Here is a 20,217-nt window from a genome sequence, read left to right on the forward strand (position 1 = left end):
GTAAATGATGCATGGAAACCATGCACACTGGAGGATGCATTATACATACCTGGTTTGAAGAGAAATCTTTTTTCAGCAATAAAGCAAGTGGCAATAAAGGAGTTAAACAACAATAGTGTTGTGGTATGTAGTGAGAGGCCAATGCCATCTTGTATAAAAGCTGAAAAATCAGTATTGCAGAATGTTATCTTCTATGAAAAATACTGAACAATCAAATTGTCTATCATCTGATTTAGCTCAGTGATGACACAAGTGGCTGGGACATGTAAACTTCAAGAATTTGAAGAAAATGGCTGTCAGTGGTTTGATTCCAAATTTAAAGTAAAGCACTTCATTCTTTTTTGTGAATCATGTTACTATGATAAACTACATAGAAAAGAATTTAAATTGAATATGCCAACTTGTGCCTATACTCCAGGAGAATTAGTTCATGCTGCTCAATATGGAAAGATGCTACTCACATCATTAGGTGGAGCCAAAAATTTTGTTGTTTTTAAAGATGAAATTCAAAAACCTGTGGAAAATAGAGAAGCAGTCATGCAGGATCATGCACCTTGTGCTACTGAGAGGGTTGTTCAGTTTGGAATCAATTTTAGAAATTGTGATGAAATTCACTAACCAGTCCATCTCCAGAATTAATAACAAATATTCCTACATGCTATTGTGACACACAGGTAATAAACTCCACATTAGCAGACCATTTTGCAATCATGATAGACATAAATATAAAGACTAGTGATTCAGTGCAGAAGATATGGGAGATGAGAAGACAGAACTACCCACATAACATAAATCTGCTAAAAAAGATGTTAGAGGCAGAAAACTGGGAAACAATATATGCAGCTAAAGATGCAAACACCAAATGGAACCAGTTTTTTTCTTTATTCAGATATTATTGTGATGTTACATGTCCTGTTAGTAAAAGGCTTGTCAGACAGCAACAAAAAAAGAAAAGCTGGGTGACTGGAGAAGTAATCCATGTCAGAAATAATCTGAGAGTGTATTATGACCTCTCCAAACAAAAAAATACTGAGGCCTACAACACACTGTATAAAATGAAAAAGAAAGAGTACTGTAGTTTTATCAGAAAAACTAAAGCATTATTCATCAGGATGTCTATAGATAAGGGAAAGAACCACTCAATAGGTTTATTGTCGTTCATTAATGAAGAGAGAGGAAAAGTAACAAATCGGGCGGAGGACATCTGCCCACTGATGAGTGGGAAAAGCAACACAAACCCTCTAGAAGTAGCCAATACTTTTAACAGATATTATATTACTGTAGCAGACGAATTAATAAGTCAAAATAAAACAAATGCAGCAAGTAAATTGTTAAACCCCCCACATACAAATCATACTATGGTTTTCATACCTACAACGGATGCAGAAGTGTCAAACCTAATAAAACAACTTAAAATTAAACATTCATCTGGCTTGGATGGTGTCACATCACATCTCATAAAGGAATGCAGAGAACGTATATTAAAACCATTGACACACATGCTGAATGCTGCGATAGAAGAAGGTATATTTCCAGATTCACTGAAAGTAAGTAAAGTGAAGCCAATATTTAAGAAAGGGAACAGGGATGAATTAGGAAATTACAGGCCAATATCATTGATCTCAACATTTGCTAAAATCTATGAAATGATAATAAAGAATAGAATTGTAAGTTTTATAACAAAGTACAGTATACTGCATTCATCACAACATGGTTTCAGAGAAGGGAAGTCAACAAAAACAGCATCAACAGATATAATAGAGCACATTCTTAATTTACTTGACAGGCAACAAAAGACTTGTGGGATTTTTATGGACCTATCTAAGGCATTTGATTGTGTGAACCACTCAAAATTAATGATGAAATTATATCAGTATGGAATTAGAGGAAAATGCTATGACATACTTAAATCATACATTACAAATAGGAAACAATGTACAGAAATCAGACATACTAGTGAGGGAAATATAACAAACTACAGATCAGAATTACAAACAGATAAACATGGTGTGCCGCAAGGGTCTGTGCTTGGGCCAATACTATTTATACTCTACGTAAATGACTTCCCTAGCTATATAAATCAGAAACTTATAATGTATGCTGATGACACAACAATCATTTGCACAGCTGACACAAAGGAGGAGCTTGAGAAGGAAGCACTCCTGACTATCGAAAATGCAAATAAATATTTAACACAAAATTACCTGTTTATGAATCAGTCTAAAACAATGAATGTAGTATTTCAGACCAAGCATAGTGAAAATTATAATATAAATGTTAATATAAATGGAAAGACTATTAAAGAAGTAACCAGCACAAATTTTCTAGGAACTATAATAGACAAACATTTGGCATGGGGGGAGCACATCGATGCACTGTGTAAAAAGATAAACAAACAGATCTTCATCATGCATAAAACAGCTAAGATCAATGTATTATGGACTTGTCTTCCCACATTTGTCTTATTCAGTTCATATATGGGGAAGTGCACAAGCTGGCTACCTAAAAAGAATATTCACAATTCAGAAAAGGGCAGTGAGATGCATTGCAAAAATACCACCAAGACAGACCTGTAGGCAAGCTTTTGTATACTATAATATTATGACAGTATATTCACTGTACATATACCAAAGCATAATGGCGGTAAGGTCAAGTAATAAACACCTCCTAAATAAAGATGTACACAAACACGGTACAAGAGGAAATGAAAATTATTACATGATAAACAGAAATCTAAAACTGTCTATGACTGCCCCAGAAGAAGCAGGCAAAAGGTTTTTTAATAAACTCCCCAAAATCATTAAAAAAGAAACAGACCTAAAATGTTTCAAAAATCATTTGAAACTATATCTCACAGAGAAATGTATATACAGTTTGAGTGAATACTAAGATGGTGTTTAATATGTTATATCATTACTGAAATGTATCTTTTAAAATTATCATGTATGTTGTTTGGATTTGTGTGTACATATAATGTGAAACATGTAATACCTTTGTATGATTATGGACTATTTCTGTTTAATCATTTGTTTCATTTATATATAATGAAATCAAGTTTGATGTTAATAGCCTATTGTATGACACACCCAATACTCTCAGCTGGATTTTCAGCTGGAGTCCATGGGCAAAGAATAAATAAATTAATTAATTAAGTGGTTTGCACAGCAGTCACTGATGAAACACAAATTTTCGAGGAGATGATCTCATCCCGAGACTCTGATAAGTGAAATGATAATTAAATGGACACCCTAGCTGCAAACAGGCATTGATGAACTTCATTGGGGACATGTTGAAAATGTGTGCCCCGACCGGGACTCGAACCCGGGATCTCCTGCTTACATGGCAGACACTCTATCCATCTGAGCCACTGCAGGCACAGAGGATAGTGCGTCTGCAGGGACTTATCCCTTGCACGCTCCCCGTGAGATCCACATTCCCAACATGTCCACAACACTACATTCGTAGTGCGCATAGCAGATGTTTGCCCATCATACTCATTATTCGTGGCAGATTAATCTACCAAGTCCCGTACGAGTTCGGGCATAGCGTGTGCATTCACACAAGAAGGTCAATGGCCGGGAAGCCATATTTTTTAACTATATATGACGGTAGTATCTGTTCCCGAAAGAACAGTTGCCGTGGATGACCATGCAGCTTTGCTAGAAATGAAATGATAATTAAATGGACACCCTAGCTGCAAACAGGTGTTGATGAACTTCATTGGGGACATGTTGAAAATGTGTTCCCCAACCGGGACTCAAACCTGGGATCTCTGAGAAGTGGTACAAAGTAATGAAATATGAAATGTCCTCATTGGCAATAAATAATACCTGTGATGTAGTGGATCGACCTCTAGACCATCATTTTGAAATTGTGGTTAATGATCTTAATCACTTTGTAAGATTGGAAATCAGGTAATGCCACGAAGCTAAAAAACTGTTCATTTGTCGCCTCTTAGAAAAAAATCAACATGAACAACTGTAAGACTCGTGTAACACATACTGATTACACTTTACAGTTGCACATGGGTTAGAACCCAGCTAATGAAGGCAAGTAATTGATGGAACATATTCCATTTTGTGAGGCTGTAGGTAGGTTAATGTTTACTGCCACAATAACAAGACCTGATATAATGTGTTCTGCCAGTTGTTCCTTCACAGCCCAGGACCTGAGCTTTGGAATGCTGTTAAACACATCCTAGAATATCTTCCAAGTGGTAGAGAGTATTAAAACTCAGTGGTAGCAATCTTAAACCTCATGGGCACCTAGGTTCTGATTTTGCTGGCAACATTGATACTCATCATTTGACATCAAGTTATATCAGTATCTTAACCAGTGGACACGTTACATTGACATCTCACAGGCAAAAAATGTGTTACCAGGTCTACAATGGTGGAAGCAGAGTGTATTACAGCATGTGACCAAGCTCTTGAAATGTTTTGGCTTTGCACTGTCATGCAGGAGTCCAGTGTCAATGTGGGACAAGCAACTCAGCTCTTTGTGGACAACCAGATTGAACCATACTTCTTAAAACGTTTAACAACACAAAAGGACTACACACACAGACATGAAGAGTCATTAAATTTGTGAAAAGATGAGTGATGATTCTATCCTTGTCTTCTCTGTCAAGTGAGTAGATAATTGAGCAATCATGTCCACAAAAGCACTTAAAAGAAAAGTTCCAAACTAATTGTACACCATTATCAATTGCATTTTTAAAATCTGCAAATGAATGGGAGTTCCATAGTATGGTTTCTTGTGCCGATTATCTTGTGATGCCTGTGTGTAGGTGGACAATATCTTATTAGTATGTCTGATGTTTCTACATCTTTGGCACTTCTGTCTGTCACATGATATTGTAGTCCTTAATGTTCTTTTTTGTCTAGTTTCCATTGTTAATGGGGTCTGTTCTGTGTCCTGTATTTGAAGTGCATTTTTCTTTTCATTTAAGTAATAAAACTTATTCACCCCAAACTGTAATAACTCGATTAAAAAATCAAACAATGGAAGTCCAGATTGGAATATCAACAATATAAGGAGAAAATAGATTGCTACTCACTGTAAAGATGACACATTGAGTTGGAGACAGGCAGAATGCAAAGACTGTTATGATTTAGCTTTCAGCCAAAGACTTCTTCAGAAAAGAAAACACACCTTTTCATTCAGACGAGCAAGCACATCTCAAGCACACGAGTGTCATCTCTGCAGCTCGAACTGTAATACAACCTCCATGTTGGATGAAAGCAGCTGTCTGGAGGGGATAGGGAAGGGGAATAAAACATGCCTGATTTCAAAGGCTGCTTTACAACCCAAGTCATCTGGATCCTACCCTCCACTACCTGTTTTTCTGAACTGCGTAGATGGGAGTTATCCTTACAACACATTCTCTGCTCCTGAAATCATCCTGTCCTCAATCTACCATAACCTGTTCTCCCCTCCCTCCACCCAACAGCCCTCACCCATCACCTGTCCCATCACCTCCTTCCTATTCATGTCCCCTCACCCTCATAGTGTGACACCTGCCAAAATATATGCCTGTCTTTACTTTCTATTGCTCCTCTTTTTTTTCTGTCCCTCAACCCCCACCTCTGCCCCACCACCTCCCAACATTGCACCTGACAGTCTTCATGCCTCCATCTAGTCCTCCCCCTTCCTGTACCCTGCTATGCCTCCCCATTCCTCACCCACTCCAGATTGCTGCTTTTCTTCAGTGTGACAGTTGGATTCTGATCTGAGCTCCTGGAGATGGCAGTCATGTGTATGTGTGATGTGCTTGCTTGTGTGAATGTGTTTGTTTTCTTTTATGGTAAAGGTTTTGGCTGAAAGCTAAATCATAATAGTCTTTTTATTGTGCCTGTCTGCAACTCAATGTGTTGTCTTTAAGGTGAGTAGCAGTCTATCCTTTTCTTCATATTGTCCAACAAAATGTCTTGCTCTTGAAACACCAACTTCAATACCAAATAAAAAGAATTACTGTTGCAGTATTCATTCTACTGAATTAGTGAATTTTTTGACATAAAATTTAATGAGCGTGCATGCATGTAGTTCTATTATTTAACATGGATGTCCCATTAGTGTAAACAAAAACATAAATTATTGTTTATCATTAAGGATATCACATTGATTATTAAGTATTGAGATATTACTAATATAAATTCTTGCAGTGTAGCATAAATATTGATCCTGATGTCTTTTATGATTGTAAATATTGAATACTTGTCCCATACCCTAATAACACTAAGGAATCAGTGGAGCTCGTAATACACTAACTGAAAAAGTTTAACTGAATAAATGTGAATATATTAGATTTTATTACTGCTGATGTTACAAGTGAAGGACTGATCTAAGAACAAAATTACTGGACAAATTGCCAAAGATTTTTGTGGCTGTATATTTAACTACTTTTGAGCCATTAATTGTCTGAGTAATGAGTCATTTGTTATTGTAATATTATAGCTATGGAACTCCTTCTTATTCTCAAATTGGGATCGTTCTTCTAAAGCAGTATGACACAATTATCAGTAAATCTCAAAACAAAGTGTTTGTCAAGATTATGTTGCTGAGCTCTGTTGAATAAAAAAAAAAATTTCCACTTTGTTGATGTAGAGGATGAAATTCTTGTAACTATAAAGATGCTGGTTTGACTGTGACTAGTGACAACTTCTTTACCTTAAAATTCTGTATTTACTAACATATGGAAATGTTAGTTATTAAATACTAAATCATAATTTATTTAATAGAAATAATCTTTTTATTTTTAATTACTGTTACCGATTGTATAAAAATCTAATCCTTCACAATAAATTATAATTTGGTAAAGAAATACAAATCTTAAAAGATAATATAAAATACTTTCTTCATTTCTAGAGATTGTACAGGGTTACTGAAGTATATAAAGAACTTCACATGACCCTAACAAATCTTAATTTACTTTCATATGACCATTATTTAAAAATAAAATATCTTCTTTTATTTCAAAATTATGAGTCTATTTGTTAACTAACATTTCCATATGACAGCGAGTATAGATTTTAAATAAACATTCCTAGTAGTGAGCTTTGAACCAGCAACTGCATGATTTTAAGGCTTTTGCACTACACTCTCAGCTACTGGGAACAATGTTAATCAACCGCAAATGTTTTGTAGTTAACAGAGCTTGGAAATAATCTTATCTTCAAAGGTGATTATTTTTTATTCTTAAATGAATCAAACTCCCATTTCTGATTACTGCACAAGTGAGTTAACACATTAAATATGTGTCATTAACAAAGCAAAATATTTATGGTTAAAGACGCATAACCCTAATTATGCTTTTTTTATTAGTTTCTGATTATTCATGCATAGACTAATGAAAAAGTCAAAATAAAAATGATAAATTAAAAAAAAGTGATAACACCCTTACATATTCAGTTAAGGGCATTTTGGCAAATAATGCTGAGGGTCAAACTATTTATTTTCGACTTGATCATAGTAAAGTAAGTTATAAAAACAAAGTTAACAAATTACAATTTAACACCACAATTTTGTATAAATATTAATGGTATATGCTGCTTTTAACATAAGTAACTAAACTAATGTACATATGATCATACAGTACATGGGTGTCCTTCCGGTCCATAGTGTCCATCAGGAACAATATTTCAGCGATAAGACATGTCACCATCATCAGGTGCATAGTTGAACTGAGCTCATGAGAACTCATGGCTGACTTATATTCTTTTCCAACATAAAGCCATTCTCTCCACAGTCCGCTCCCAAGGGTGAATGTCGACTGTCGCAAGACACTTGCGTCGGCATCTGTGATAGCATCGATGTACTTGGTATATCCCCGCTAGTCACCAGATCATTGTGTTTTCTTCATGATATCTTAATTAGACCCAGTGCTGGTTCCCAAGCTATGATGAGATTATAGCTAGAGCCCCAACTGATAAGATTATTTCTGGTGTGAATTTCTGTGGCTTCTCTGAAGACACAGTCCCAGTATTTGGAAGTCTGTCCTAAAATCCTGGTATATTTGTATTCTGTTGCATGATGCTCTGACAAACAGTGCTCTGCACTGGCAATTGATACACATGTGTGTCCCTGTTTTGCAGTCTACTTTCACGTTAGGCCATACAAAACATTCAGTGATCAACTTGGTGGTTAGTTGGACTATGGGGTGCAACATGTTACGGAGATAGTTAAAAATTACTTTGCAGAATTTTTATGGAACAATTGGGCGTGACTTTTGTTGGGAGTACCACACCATAACTGCTTATCCATGCCAGGGATTGTTCTCCATTCCAATGTCAGTCCGATGCTATTGTATTGCAGAAGTGACGTGATTTGTGGATCCTCCTGCTCTGCCTCAGCTATTTAATTATAGTCTATACTGTCTGTCATTGCATGGATACCTGAGAAGAACTCAGCCTCTGTGTCATTACTTTGCCTGAGGTTTCATACATCTGTTGCAAGTTGTCCAATAAAGTCGAGGTGGTGGAAGTGGGAAAGGGTGCAGCTCATTCCTGGGTTGTGAACTGAGTGCACCAGAGGCCAGTGATCTATGAAAGTTGTGAATGGTCTTCCTTTTATGTCCTCACAAAAGTGTTTGTCTGCTTCATAGAGTGCCAATAACTCTGTTGTAGGTGAACCATTTGCGTTGCGACACTGTGGGCTTCTGTGAGAAGAATTTGAGTGGTTGTTGCTGGCCAGCTATCATCTGCTGCAATATTGTGCTGATATCAGTTTCACTGGCAGATGTTGTAACATACAGAGGTGCTGAAGGTACTGTGTATGTCAAGATGACAGCTTTGTGTAGGCAGTCCTTTATTTTATCAAATGCCTGTTGCATCTAATCGGTCCATTGCAGTGCTTGCTTGGCATGAGCATTGTTTCTGGATAAAGCACCTGTTAATGGTGCTTGGATTTCAGCAGCCTGTGGTGTGTGGTGATGGTAGATGTTCATGGAAAGTTGCCAGTTGGTGCACCTGCTTAATGAAGTCCAGGCCTTCTCATATTAGTCAAATACCTGTTCATGTCACTGGGTGACATAGGTAAGTTACATGCTGTGTGCATGGTAGTTTTCTTCATTGGCTATGATCTAAATTTCTCCAAAGCCTCAAAAATTTGTCAACGGTGATCATCATGCTCTTTAGAAGAAGATGAGAATATAAGAATGTCATCCAAAAAGGGAAAACAGAATGGAAACTTAGGGATAACTCTGTCAATGAAACATTGCCATGTATACGTGGCATCATTTAACACAAAAAAAAGTCATTCAGCGCAAATGGCATAAAAATATAATGTTGTTTTAGGTGTATCTTCAGGGGCATAGGAATTTATAAGTACATCTCATGACAGCGGAGAACACTGAAAACAGATGCACCAGCTAATGTGTTGGTGAAATTTTAATGTTGGGTATTTGGTGCCTGGGACCATATGAGAATTCAAAGCCCCAGTAATCGCTGCATAACTTGTAGGAACCACCATTTTTTGTCACCAGGTGAATGAGGGAAACCAAAGCACTGTATGAAGGGCACAGTCCCTGTGTGTAATAAACCATCCACTGCTGCCTTAGAAGCATGTAGCTCATCTGAAGATAGTCAGCAAGGCTCGTGAAAACAGGGGTTCCAGCATAGTACTGATTTAACGAACCATGTTGTCTTTGAAGCCTCTCTGTATCTGAGGAGATGCAATGAAGAACAGAGCAGTGTTACGCTGGGACATGGGAGTTCTGCACTAATCCTAGTGCTACTGACCTGCATTGGCCTGAAAGATTTCTCTCGAAGCTCATGCAAAGGATATGGTGATAAACTGCAAAGTTTCTCCACTGGGTGATTCTATCTGGCTGACACACCATTGAATGCTACAGATTGCATTCTCACATATTTGTTTCACATTCTTCTTGTCCTCCATGATCTAACCTTAGCAAAGTTCTAGTCATCATCTCATCCAGGTAATAAACTGTTTATCATCTCTGGAGGAACCACAAAAATTGTATATCAAACACTGAAGATTTTCCACATTCTTTAAAACTGCCTGGATTTGGGCAGTTGGAACTAGAAGTTTTCTTCACAACACATTGTGTCTTGCTGCAATTTAACAAGATGCTTCTTAATTTCCATCAGCTCTCTTCTCCTGTTGGTTAAAGTTGATTGTAAAACTTTATTTTCTTCTTTTTAATTTCACATGTTCCACCTTCATGTCCTTGTACTTCTTGTTCACAGTAGCTAGGTCCCACTTCAAGGAACTGTAGGTATTCAGTAACTATACGGCTGTTGCAATGCTGAAAACTGCTGTATACACATGTGAATGTGTAGGCAGACTGCCTAACATGTGTGACACTGACTCGCTGCTGCTACTGTCATTAAGTTTGTTGTCTGCTATGTCAGGGGTAAGGGTAAACTGCCACAAAAAATCTGCACCCAATAATGGCTCATTGACCTTGATGATTGTGAATTGCCATGTGAAAAGTCTGGAGGTCACGCCTGGCGTTTGGGTGATGGCAAGATGCTGAACATTTGCGACTGTGACTCCTGAAAAGTCAATGTCATGTCCCTCCATACATGACCAGAGCTCTATGACAACACATTGCTGTGACAGAGAGGTTAATTTTATGACAGTAGCAGCAAAGAGTCAGTGCCACAGATGTTATGCAGACTGCCTACACAATCACATGTGTGTACAGCAGTTTTCAGCACGATATTCATCATAGCAACACCACTGTTGTGGGAGCATAAAATTTCTGTAAGTAATCTGAAATCCACCTTCTTGCACTCTGCATTCACAAGATATCAACAAAGTCTGTATCTATGGAGGCAGCTGTTTAACCATACAGTCCAAACCATGTCATCTAGCATGAGTGCTGGATCTATTAATTGCCTCCAAAATTGGGAAGGCATACTGCTGTCCAGTTTCCTTGTGTAAACCACCTGCTGCATCCATTGTTCATGTGTTGTGGAAAAGTGTTGGAGAAAAATGGCCTTTCCCATGTTAAATTTGGCTGTGGAATAAAGTGGTTGTATCACATCAGTGATAACATACGCATAGTCACCAATACTACTCACTGAAATGAAAAACTTTGAAGTGTTGTCAACTATGTTGTGACTAGCTAATATAATCTCTGCAGTAGTTTACTACATCAGTGGATGGTCTGGATGAAATGGAGGCAGTTTATGTGGAGAACACCATTCGCAGAAACTTCATGGAATATGTGTACATATGGTACTAAGTCTTATGTTCCAAGGACTTTGGTGTATGAAACCCCACCAATCATGCATGATGTGCGGAAGGAGGCATGGAAAACTTCTCATGCAGCCCAGCTGGCTATGCCCCATGTGGTGGGAGAAATGGACTTGACGGCATTGTATCTGGTGTGAAAGCAGAAAGGAATTGGTGTGGGGCATTGTCGTGATGCTGTGAAATCATAGGAAAACCAGGATTGTCCCTGTGAACACTATAGGGGACAGTGTCCTGTACCTGTGTAACTTGTATAAGTCACTGAGAGGAACAAGTTTTACCACACAGTGTCAATAAAGCAGCTCCATGTCATTGTTATCATGTGCAGCGGGTGAAAGATACCACTTTCTGATTTCACTACATACATTGCCTTTTCAATATTGTTCACTATGCATTGAGAGCCACTGAGAATGTCACTGGGTTGGTAGAAAGGTTGTTTATTGTAACGAGCCATTTTTACTGCAGTGTTATTCTGTTGCTTGTTTTGGAGGTTGATGGAAATACAGAAATTCTATGTGCTTGCTTTTTGAGGGTCACCACTCTACGAAGAATAACTGTTCAAATAACATTCATATGTAGAATAGTGAAATTGTGACATATTATTGCATAATCGACAGAATACATGTTCAGAGAACATTTGCATAAAAAAGGTACAACGAACCGGCTAAATTACACTGTAAAGATAAAATGCACTTTAATAACTTTACTTATGGCTTGACCACACTTTTATTTTTCATCAACCTTATACGTTTTGACTTTCCATCATTTTCAAAGGCATTGCTATATCATTCTTATAAAAACATTAGATACATTGTATCACATCAACATTCTCGAGCACGAAACAAGTCCCTCCAATATTTCAATGAAGGCTTAATCAGTCTTCTATCAAACAATTAAATATTATATGCAGAGATAGGAAATCAAGGGAACAACTTAAATAGTGCATCACTTCCCTGAAATTTACATTTATTGTAATAGACCAAGAAAATGTTGCACATTACACGTGACAGATAAAAGGAGCCCAGTCCATCTAACCAGCCTAAAAATGGCAAGTTAATGGCTGTCTAGAGTAACAAAATTAAGAATAGCATGCTTATAGATTGACTAGAATGAAGGAATAAATAACATATACACGGCTTCTGACGGCCGACAAACTGTGTTGGGCTATTGAGCAGTGATTAATTTAAGCTAGCCACAACATACGCTAACCAGGTTAGCAGTGTATTGAAAGACAAGCATGGAGCAAGAACCCTGCACAGAAAGTAATGGAACCAGTACTAAATTACTACTAACTACAGCATTGCAATCAACTGATGACAGGTTGACCATTACCGATGGGGAGTATGATGGATAGTCAATAGACTGAACACTCAGCTGAATCCCAAGTGTAATCCCTGGGGGTGAAACACCTGACCCAAAGCATGTTTAGCCCAAACACCTAGTTTGAGAACAACCATGAAACAACATGCAGGAATTGCAGGTTACAGTACAAGTGACAGAGTCTGAATATGCAGCCTTAACCCATGGCAGGACTAAAGCACACTAGTTTCTCTCTCAATTAAAGTTTCCAAAAAAATCAAAACTAGCAGGATTCCCTTACATGCCAGATGTGCCAATACTTCCATACATACCCCAGAATCAACTAGTGCAACATAAATCATTGACATATTTCAGATAATATTTTAAAACAACATACTTAAATACCTTTGTTTACCACAAGTTAACAGGTTAGGCTCTGTTATTGATGCCACACAAATGAGGTAGCAAGTTAAGGTCTACAATTCTAGTTTGCCAGTAAACACGCGTCGTGACAAGGAAAGAAAGAATCCAGCTAATTAATTGAAAGTCACTACTTGGATTCACTATTTGACGATGCGCTTAAAGTCAACAGACAAAGGTGGGAGTCAAGTTTACACTCACTAGCAGCACATGCAGAACATGAGAATAAGGTGAACATTAAATAAACTGCTCCTTGTTCAGTCATTTACACACCGACAAAACATATAATCTTTGCCGAATTACTGCAGACATCGCAATTCCCAGTTGCTTGCAAATGATGCAAATAATGGTCAAAACGTCTTACTTTAAGTCCGATGACATCCGTGGGATAGGAGTTTCAATGGACAACCAGGCCTCATCCCCTTGGATCCACCAGTGACCAAGACGGTAACATTGGACCGACATGAGTCACACCAACCGTCAACAAAACAGCTTGGCCTCCTGTACACTCCCAGACATCCACAATCAGAGTTCCTCCTCCCGACCGACGCTCTCCCGCAAACACGGTAGGCAGCCAGCCACAGCGTCCTCTGGCTAGGGTACGACAACAGCAGAGCGCGAAGTGGGAATTTCAAAAGGAACGTGCTACAGACAAGGAGGAAATGCAGAGAACCAACTGTGACATTTTGTCACAGTTCAGCCGATAAAAAATAAGTGTGGGCAAGACATAAGCGAAGTTATTAAGAGTGCGTCCAGATGGCCATGTTGTCTCACAGCCTTTTCATGTGAACTGCAAAGATAAAATGCCACACCAAGAAACTAGTCACTCTTGACAGTTGTGCACAGTTGATACTGTTCAGGGGTAAAGTCCCCATAAAGTTTGTGTGTGCACATTATTTTATGAAAGTAGTATCAGATACTTGAATTGGCTTTCCCTGGTGATGAATGGATGAAACATTTATTTCTATGTCACTTGAATGTCAAACACTTGAGATTGCAACATAAATCAGGTCGGGAATGAAAAATTGTTCTCACAGGAATATTCTCACTTTGTCCATTGTTTGGCCATGGGAGCAACCTTAACAAGAAATTGTCGATGCCTAAGTGTGAAAGGTAATTGGGGTGTGTCAAGTCGATTCTCAGAAGTAAAATAATTTCCCCTGTATGGGACACGTAAAGAATTTATGCCTCAGTTACGTTATCTTCCATACTTCTGAATGTATCTTTCCAAAATGGAATTTTTGTGTTATGATTTCTTAGTAACATGACTATAATTCCAAATTACAGGCATAGTTAATGCTGTTCTAGGCCAGCGGGATTGATGATATTTAAACGATGTGTGTCGCTTTGGATCTGAGGAAATTCTCTCTGGATTTCAGCGGCTATCTGATTTGGTGAAGGCTGCCGGTCTTGCTTATGAGATGAAGGCAGAGCTCACCATCTGCAGCATCACTGACGTAACCGACTGCGGACCTTTGGTGCAGAGCCGGGTGGAGGGTCTGAATCAGAGGCTCAGATGGTTTTGCGACCGTGTTGGCTGCAGATTCCTTGACTTGTGCCATAGGGTGGTGGGGTTTCGGGTTCCGCTGAATAGGTCAGGAGTTCACTACACTCAGCTGGCGGCTACACAGGTAGCGGAGGCTGTGTGGCGTGGACTGGGCAGTTTTTTAGGTTAGAAGGCCTCGGGAAAGTATGGGGTGGGCTGCAATGTCAAAGGGTGCATGGCAAATACAGGACGTGCTTGGATCAAGGAACAGTCGGAATTGTAGTTGTAAATTGTTGTAGTTGTGCTGGGAAAGTCCCTGAGCTTCAAGCGCTAATAGAAAGCACAGAAGCTGAAATCGTTATGGGTACAGAAAGCTGGCTAAAACCTGAAATAAGTCCTGCAGAAATTTTTATGAAGTCTCAGACGGTGTTCAGGAAAGATAGATTAGGCGGAATTGGTGGCGGAGTGTTTGTGTCTGTCAGTAGAGGTTTATCTTGTAGTGAAGTTGAAGTAGATACTCCGTGTGAATTGGTGTGGGTGGAGGTTATACTTAACCGCTGAACTAAGTTTATAATTGGCTCCTTCTACCGACCCCCAGACTCCGATGATGTAGTTGCTGAACAGTTCAGAGAAAATTTGAGTCTTGTAACAAATAAATACCCCATTCATACGGTTATAGTCGGTGGGGACTTCAACCTTCCCTCGATATGCTGGCAAAAATACTTGTTCAAAACCGGTGGTAGGCAGAAAACATGTTCCAAGATTGTCCTAAATGCTTTCTCCGAAAATTATTTTGAGCAGTTAGTCCATGAACCCACGCAAATTGTAAATGGTTGTGAAAACACACTTGACCTCTTAGCCACAAACAATCCAGAGCTAATAGAGAGCATCGTGACTGATACAGGGGTTAGTGACCACAAGGTTGTTGTAGCTAGGCTCAATACCGTTTCTTCCAAATCCACCAGAAACAAACGCAAAATAATTTTATTTAAAAAAGCGGATAAAGTGTCACTAGAAGCCTTCCTAAGAGACAATCTCCATTCCTTCCGAACTGACTATGCAAATGTAGATGAGATGTGGCTCAAATTCAAAGATACAGTAGCAACAGCAATTGAGAGAGTCATACCTCATAAATTGGTAAGAGATGGAACTGATCCCCCATGGTACACAAAACAGGTCCGAACGCTGTTGCAGAGGTAATGGAAAAAGCATACGAAGTTCAGAAGAACGCGAAATTCCAAAGATTGGCTAAAATTTACAGATGCACGAAATTTGGCACGGACTTCAATGTGAGATGCCTTTAATAGGTTCCACAATGAAACATTGTCTCGAAATTTTGTAGAAAATCTGAAGAAATTCTGGTTGTATGTAAAGTACACAAGTGGCAAGACGCAGTCAATACCTTCGCTGCGCAGTGCCGATGGTACTGTTACCAACGACTGTGCCGCTAAAGCGGAGTTATTGAACGCAGTTTTCCGAAATTCCTTCACCAGGAATGAAATATTCCAGAATTTGAAACACGAACAGCTGCTAGCATGAGTTTCTTAGAAGTAGATACCTTAGGGGTTGTGAAGCAACTCAAATCGCTTGATACTAGAGATGGGCAAAACTGTTCTTTTCAGAGATTGGATCAGAACTGTTCACTCCCTGAAATGAATTAGCTCTTTTTCATGACTCACCACTCATTTACAATAGAAAATAAATGGAAGGCACATTGCCCTTTAAACTTGGTTTATTCCAGTACTATACCTGTATTTTGATCTTATTTGATCCAATTTTGAAGTAACACAGATAATGAGTAAGAATTTTGTATTGTTTATTGAAATTTCCACGATATGACAAAGTTTTTGATTATTGATTTATTTTGCACTATCGTGGTTTTCTGGGTGATCGGAAAATGTTGTAACTTGAGATTTACATTAACAATATATTTGGCTATAATGTATTAAAATTTACGAAATTTCAGTCAGCAACTTTCTCTTCCGAATGCGAAAATATTTTGTTGAGCCCAACCTACATAGGAAGGAATGATCATCAAAATAAAATAAGAGAAATCAGAGCTCAAAAAGAAAGGTTTAGGTGTTCATTTTTCCCGCGCACTGTTCAGGAGCATTTTTTCCGCGCACTGTTTAGGAGTGGAATGGTAGAGAGATAGTATGATTGTGGTTCGATGAATCCTCTGCCAAGCACTTAAATGTGAATTGCAGAGTAATCATGTAGATGTAGATGAAACATTCCAGGGAAAAGTCATTACACTTATTCTCATCTTCTGTTTCAATTTAATCAGTAGACTACTGGTTCCTCGATTCAGCATTATCCTGGTAGCAATTTTATTACATCATAGTTGATTGTACTCGTATCCATGTTTCTAGAACGCAGAATTACTTTTTTGGGCTATGAGGAAAATTCCCGTGTTTTCATTTTAGAATTTTGGGTGCTTGATTGTTGTTAGACTTTACTGTGTTTTTCAAATGATATTTGTAGATCTGCTGTTTCATTAAGAATTAGTATCTGTTTTTATGCTGTTTCAGTGTCTTGATATAGAAGTTCTGTGTCATCTGCAAAAACTAAGCAGTTTATCACAATATTGGTTCTTCCAAAAACCTTTGATTTACCAATTTTATGCTGAGCTTTTAGTGTTCATCACTCGTGGATTACTTTCACTACAAAACAATAGAAAAGTAATGCAGACAGTCTTACTCTTGTCTTACTTCGGTAAATTCAAAATATTCTGATTTCCCCCCCCCCCCCCCCCCCACCCCCCACGAGTTTTATTTTAGAACTTGTTCCATTTACTGTTTCAAAACAGTATTCGTCACAACAGAACATTTATTCAAAAGGGGAACTGGTTTCAGTCAAACAGCAATCATCTTCAGACCATATGCACCTTGATGGCAGTTGTGGTGGTGAACAGAGCATCATGGATGCACGAATGTCAACTACTCAACTGAACAGCTGACATTCATGCATCCACAATTCCTGATCACATCACCACCATCTGCCAATTATAGTGCATATGGCCTGAAGATGATTGCTGTTTGACTGAACCCAGTTCCCATTTTTAATAAATGTTCTGTTGTGATCAATACTGTTTCAATTTTAATTTTAGAATTAAAAAGAATTGTAATTAGTAAGTAGTTTTCTCAGTTGAGCAGCTGTCATTTGTGATATCTGCTGCGTTCACCACCACCACCTGCCATCATGGTGCATATGGTCTGAAGATGGTCACTATCTGTCCATAACCAGTTGCCATTTTGAATAGATGCTCTATTGCAATCAAGGTTGTTAGCATTTTAATTTTAAAATGTTCACTGACATCACTGTATTATTCTCCACCAAAATGCTTTGAGAAATTACAATTTTTTGGACATCTGGGAATTAAACTTTGAGAATAAAAATTAGCTTTGTGCAGGGAATATTTGGTATGAAGGGTGCTTGATATTCACTAGTTTTGCATTCAAGTTGTACTCTGTGCTGGAGATATTTAATACACATATTGTAGTTTCCATAGTGATGGAAAACAGAGTGGATGTGAGCTGATAAGACTTCATGTCTTTTTATTTTCCCAATCAGCTAAGCACAGCCAGGGGCAGTGGCAAGGGGGAGGGGGCTATGGGGGCAACCCCCCCCCCCCTCCATGGAGTATCATATTACACTGGATAAAATGACTTCAGTGAATATATTATTTCAACAGTTTCAGTCATTATTTTTATAATTATGTAGCAATATAGGTTGCAATGTATTCCAAACAAATCGCAACAAAAGAATAAGAGCAGCAAATAGCTTACTACCTAAACCAATAAATATCATTTAACTTAAAATAGGTGTCTTATTATTTATTAATACACATTTTTTACCCTGAACTTAAAAACAGTTAGCAAAAAAACTACTTTAAGCAACACCAAATTTTACCAGTTTGTTGGTAGAGGGACCCAACTCTCCTTTTGTTAAGCCATATTCCATGCCGCCACCCCCCCTTCCCCCCCACCCCCCACAATTAGACCCCCACCCCAGACCGACTTCTAGAATCGCCCCTGTGTCCAGCAAGCTTATTTCAGAATTGCTTGTAAGATAGTTGAGATGTTTTGAAAGTTTTTTGTTGATACATTTCATAATGTAATTTCTGCTTAAATGAGGTGCCAGGTAGGTACTAAACACAACAACACAACAAACTAAAGACAACCACTGTAAATTATGTTTGCAGGGACCTGCTGAGAAACAACGGCAAACTGCGAGTGCTTCTGATGCGCAAATGCAAACTCGAGGACCTTGCAACTGGCCTTCTGGGAAGTTCATCAAATCTGGAATGGCTGGACCTGTCACGCAACAGGATCTCTAAGTTTCCTTTGGAGTTCATTCAGAACTGCACCAAGCTGTCCTACTTAGGACTCGCCTACAATAAGTTTAGGGTCTTCAGCTCAGATATGTTTTACCAACGTGGTGGATCTCTTGCTACGTAAGTACACCTCTGATTTAGTTTTGATTAACAGTTTTGAAAAGGATACACTGCAAAGATATCAGACAGATACAATGAAAAGACTGTTACACACTTAGCTTCTGGCCACACCCTTCTTCAGAAAAGAAAGGAAAGCACACACAGAGTCACACAAGCAAACATATTTCCCCGCGCACAAGACCATTAACTCCATCCACTCTGGCCAGACTGCAATTGTTGCATTGAATGAAATCATAAGTAAGGCGAGGAAGGGGGATAGATAGCAGAATACAGGTGGGTGGAGGGAAGAGTGCCGTCTGGCAGAGCAAGCAGACATTAGATAAGGCTGTCATGGGCAGCATCGGGAGGCTGCAGGGAGGGAAAGGGGGGGGGGGGGGGAGCATGGAAGGAGAGGAGCAGAGAGATGACAAGGCTGGTAGGTGTGTTGCCAGAGAATGAGCACAGTAGGGTGAGAGGATGTGAATTTAGAGGAGGTGATAGGACACAGCAGGCAGAAACTGTCAGGTAGATGGTGTGGGAACAGTAGGTTATCATAGGTTGAGACCAGGATAATTTTGGGAGCAGAGAATGTCTGTAAGGGTAACTCCCATCTGTACAGTTCAGAAAAGCTGGTGATGGAAGGGAGGATCCAGATGGCCCTGGAAATTGAGGGCATTATGTTAATTCAAGAAGAATATAATCATTCCAGTCCCAAAGAAAGCAGGTGTTGACAGATGTGAAAATTACCGAACAATCAGTTTAATAAGCCACAGCTGCAAAATACTAACACGAATTCTTTACAGACGAATGGAAAAACTAGTAGAAGCCGACCTCGGGGAAGATCAGTTTGGATTCCGTAGAAATACTGGAACACGTGAGGCAATACTGACCTTATGACTTATCTTAGAAGAAAGATTAAGGAAAGGCAGACCTACGTTTCTAGCATTTGTAGACTTAGAGAAAGCTTTTGACAATGTTGACTGGAATACTCTCTTTCAAATTCTAAAGGTGGCAGGGGTAAAATATAGGGAGCGAAAGGCTATTTACAATTTGTGCAGAAACCAGATGGCAGTTATAAGAGTCGAGGGGCATGAGAGGGAAGCAGTGGTTGGGAAGGGAGTGAGACAGGGTTGTAGCCTCTCCCCAATGTTATTCAATCTGTATATTGAGCAAGCAGTAAAGGAAACAAAAGAAAAATTTGGAGTAGGTATTAAAATCCATGGAGAAGAAATAAGAACTTTGAGGTTCGCCGATGACATTGTAATTCTGTCAGAGACAGCAAAGGACTTGGAAGAGCAGTTGAACGGAATGGATGGTGTCTTGAAGGGAGGATATAAGATGAACATCAACAAAAGCAAAA

At 38.7% G+C, this 20,217-nt stretch overlaps 1 protein-coding gene across 2 annotated transcripts in view; it reads left to right on the plus strand.

Moving 5' to 3' along the window:
• The window catches only part of LOC126106503 (uncharacterized), a 154,187-nt gene that overhangs the window by 107,234 nt on the left and 26,736 nt on the right, over positions 1–20,217 (plus strand). For both annotated transcript variants that reach the window (XM_049912820.1, XM_049912821.1), the window contains one exon: positions 18,627–18,878. In XM_049912820.1, coding sequence (XP_049768777.1) covers positions 18,627–18,878 — 252 coding nt within the window. The remainder of the gene's footprint in view (positions 1–18,626; positions 18,879–20,217) is intronic.

This window comes from Schistocerca cancellata, chromosome 10 (genome assembly GCF_023864275.1).
Source record: "Schistocerca cancellata isolate TAMUIC-IGC-003103 chromosome 10, iqSchCanc2.1, whole genome shotgun sequence".
NCBI lineage: Eukaryota > Metazoa > Arthropoda > Insecta > Orthoptera > Acrididae > Schistocerca > Schistocerca cancellata.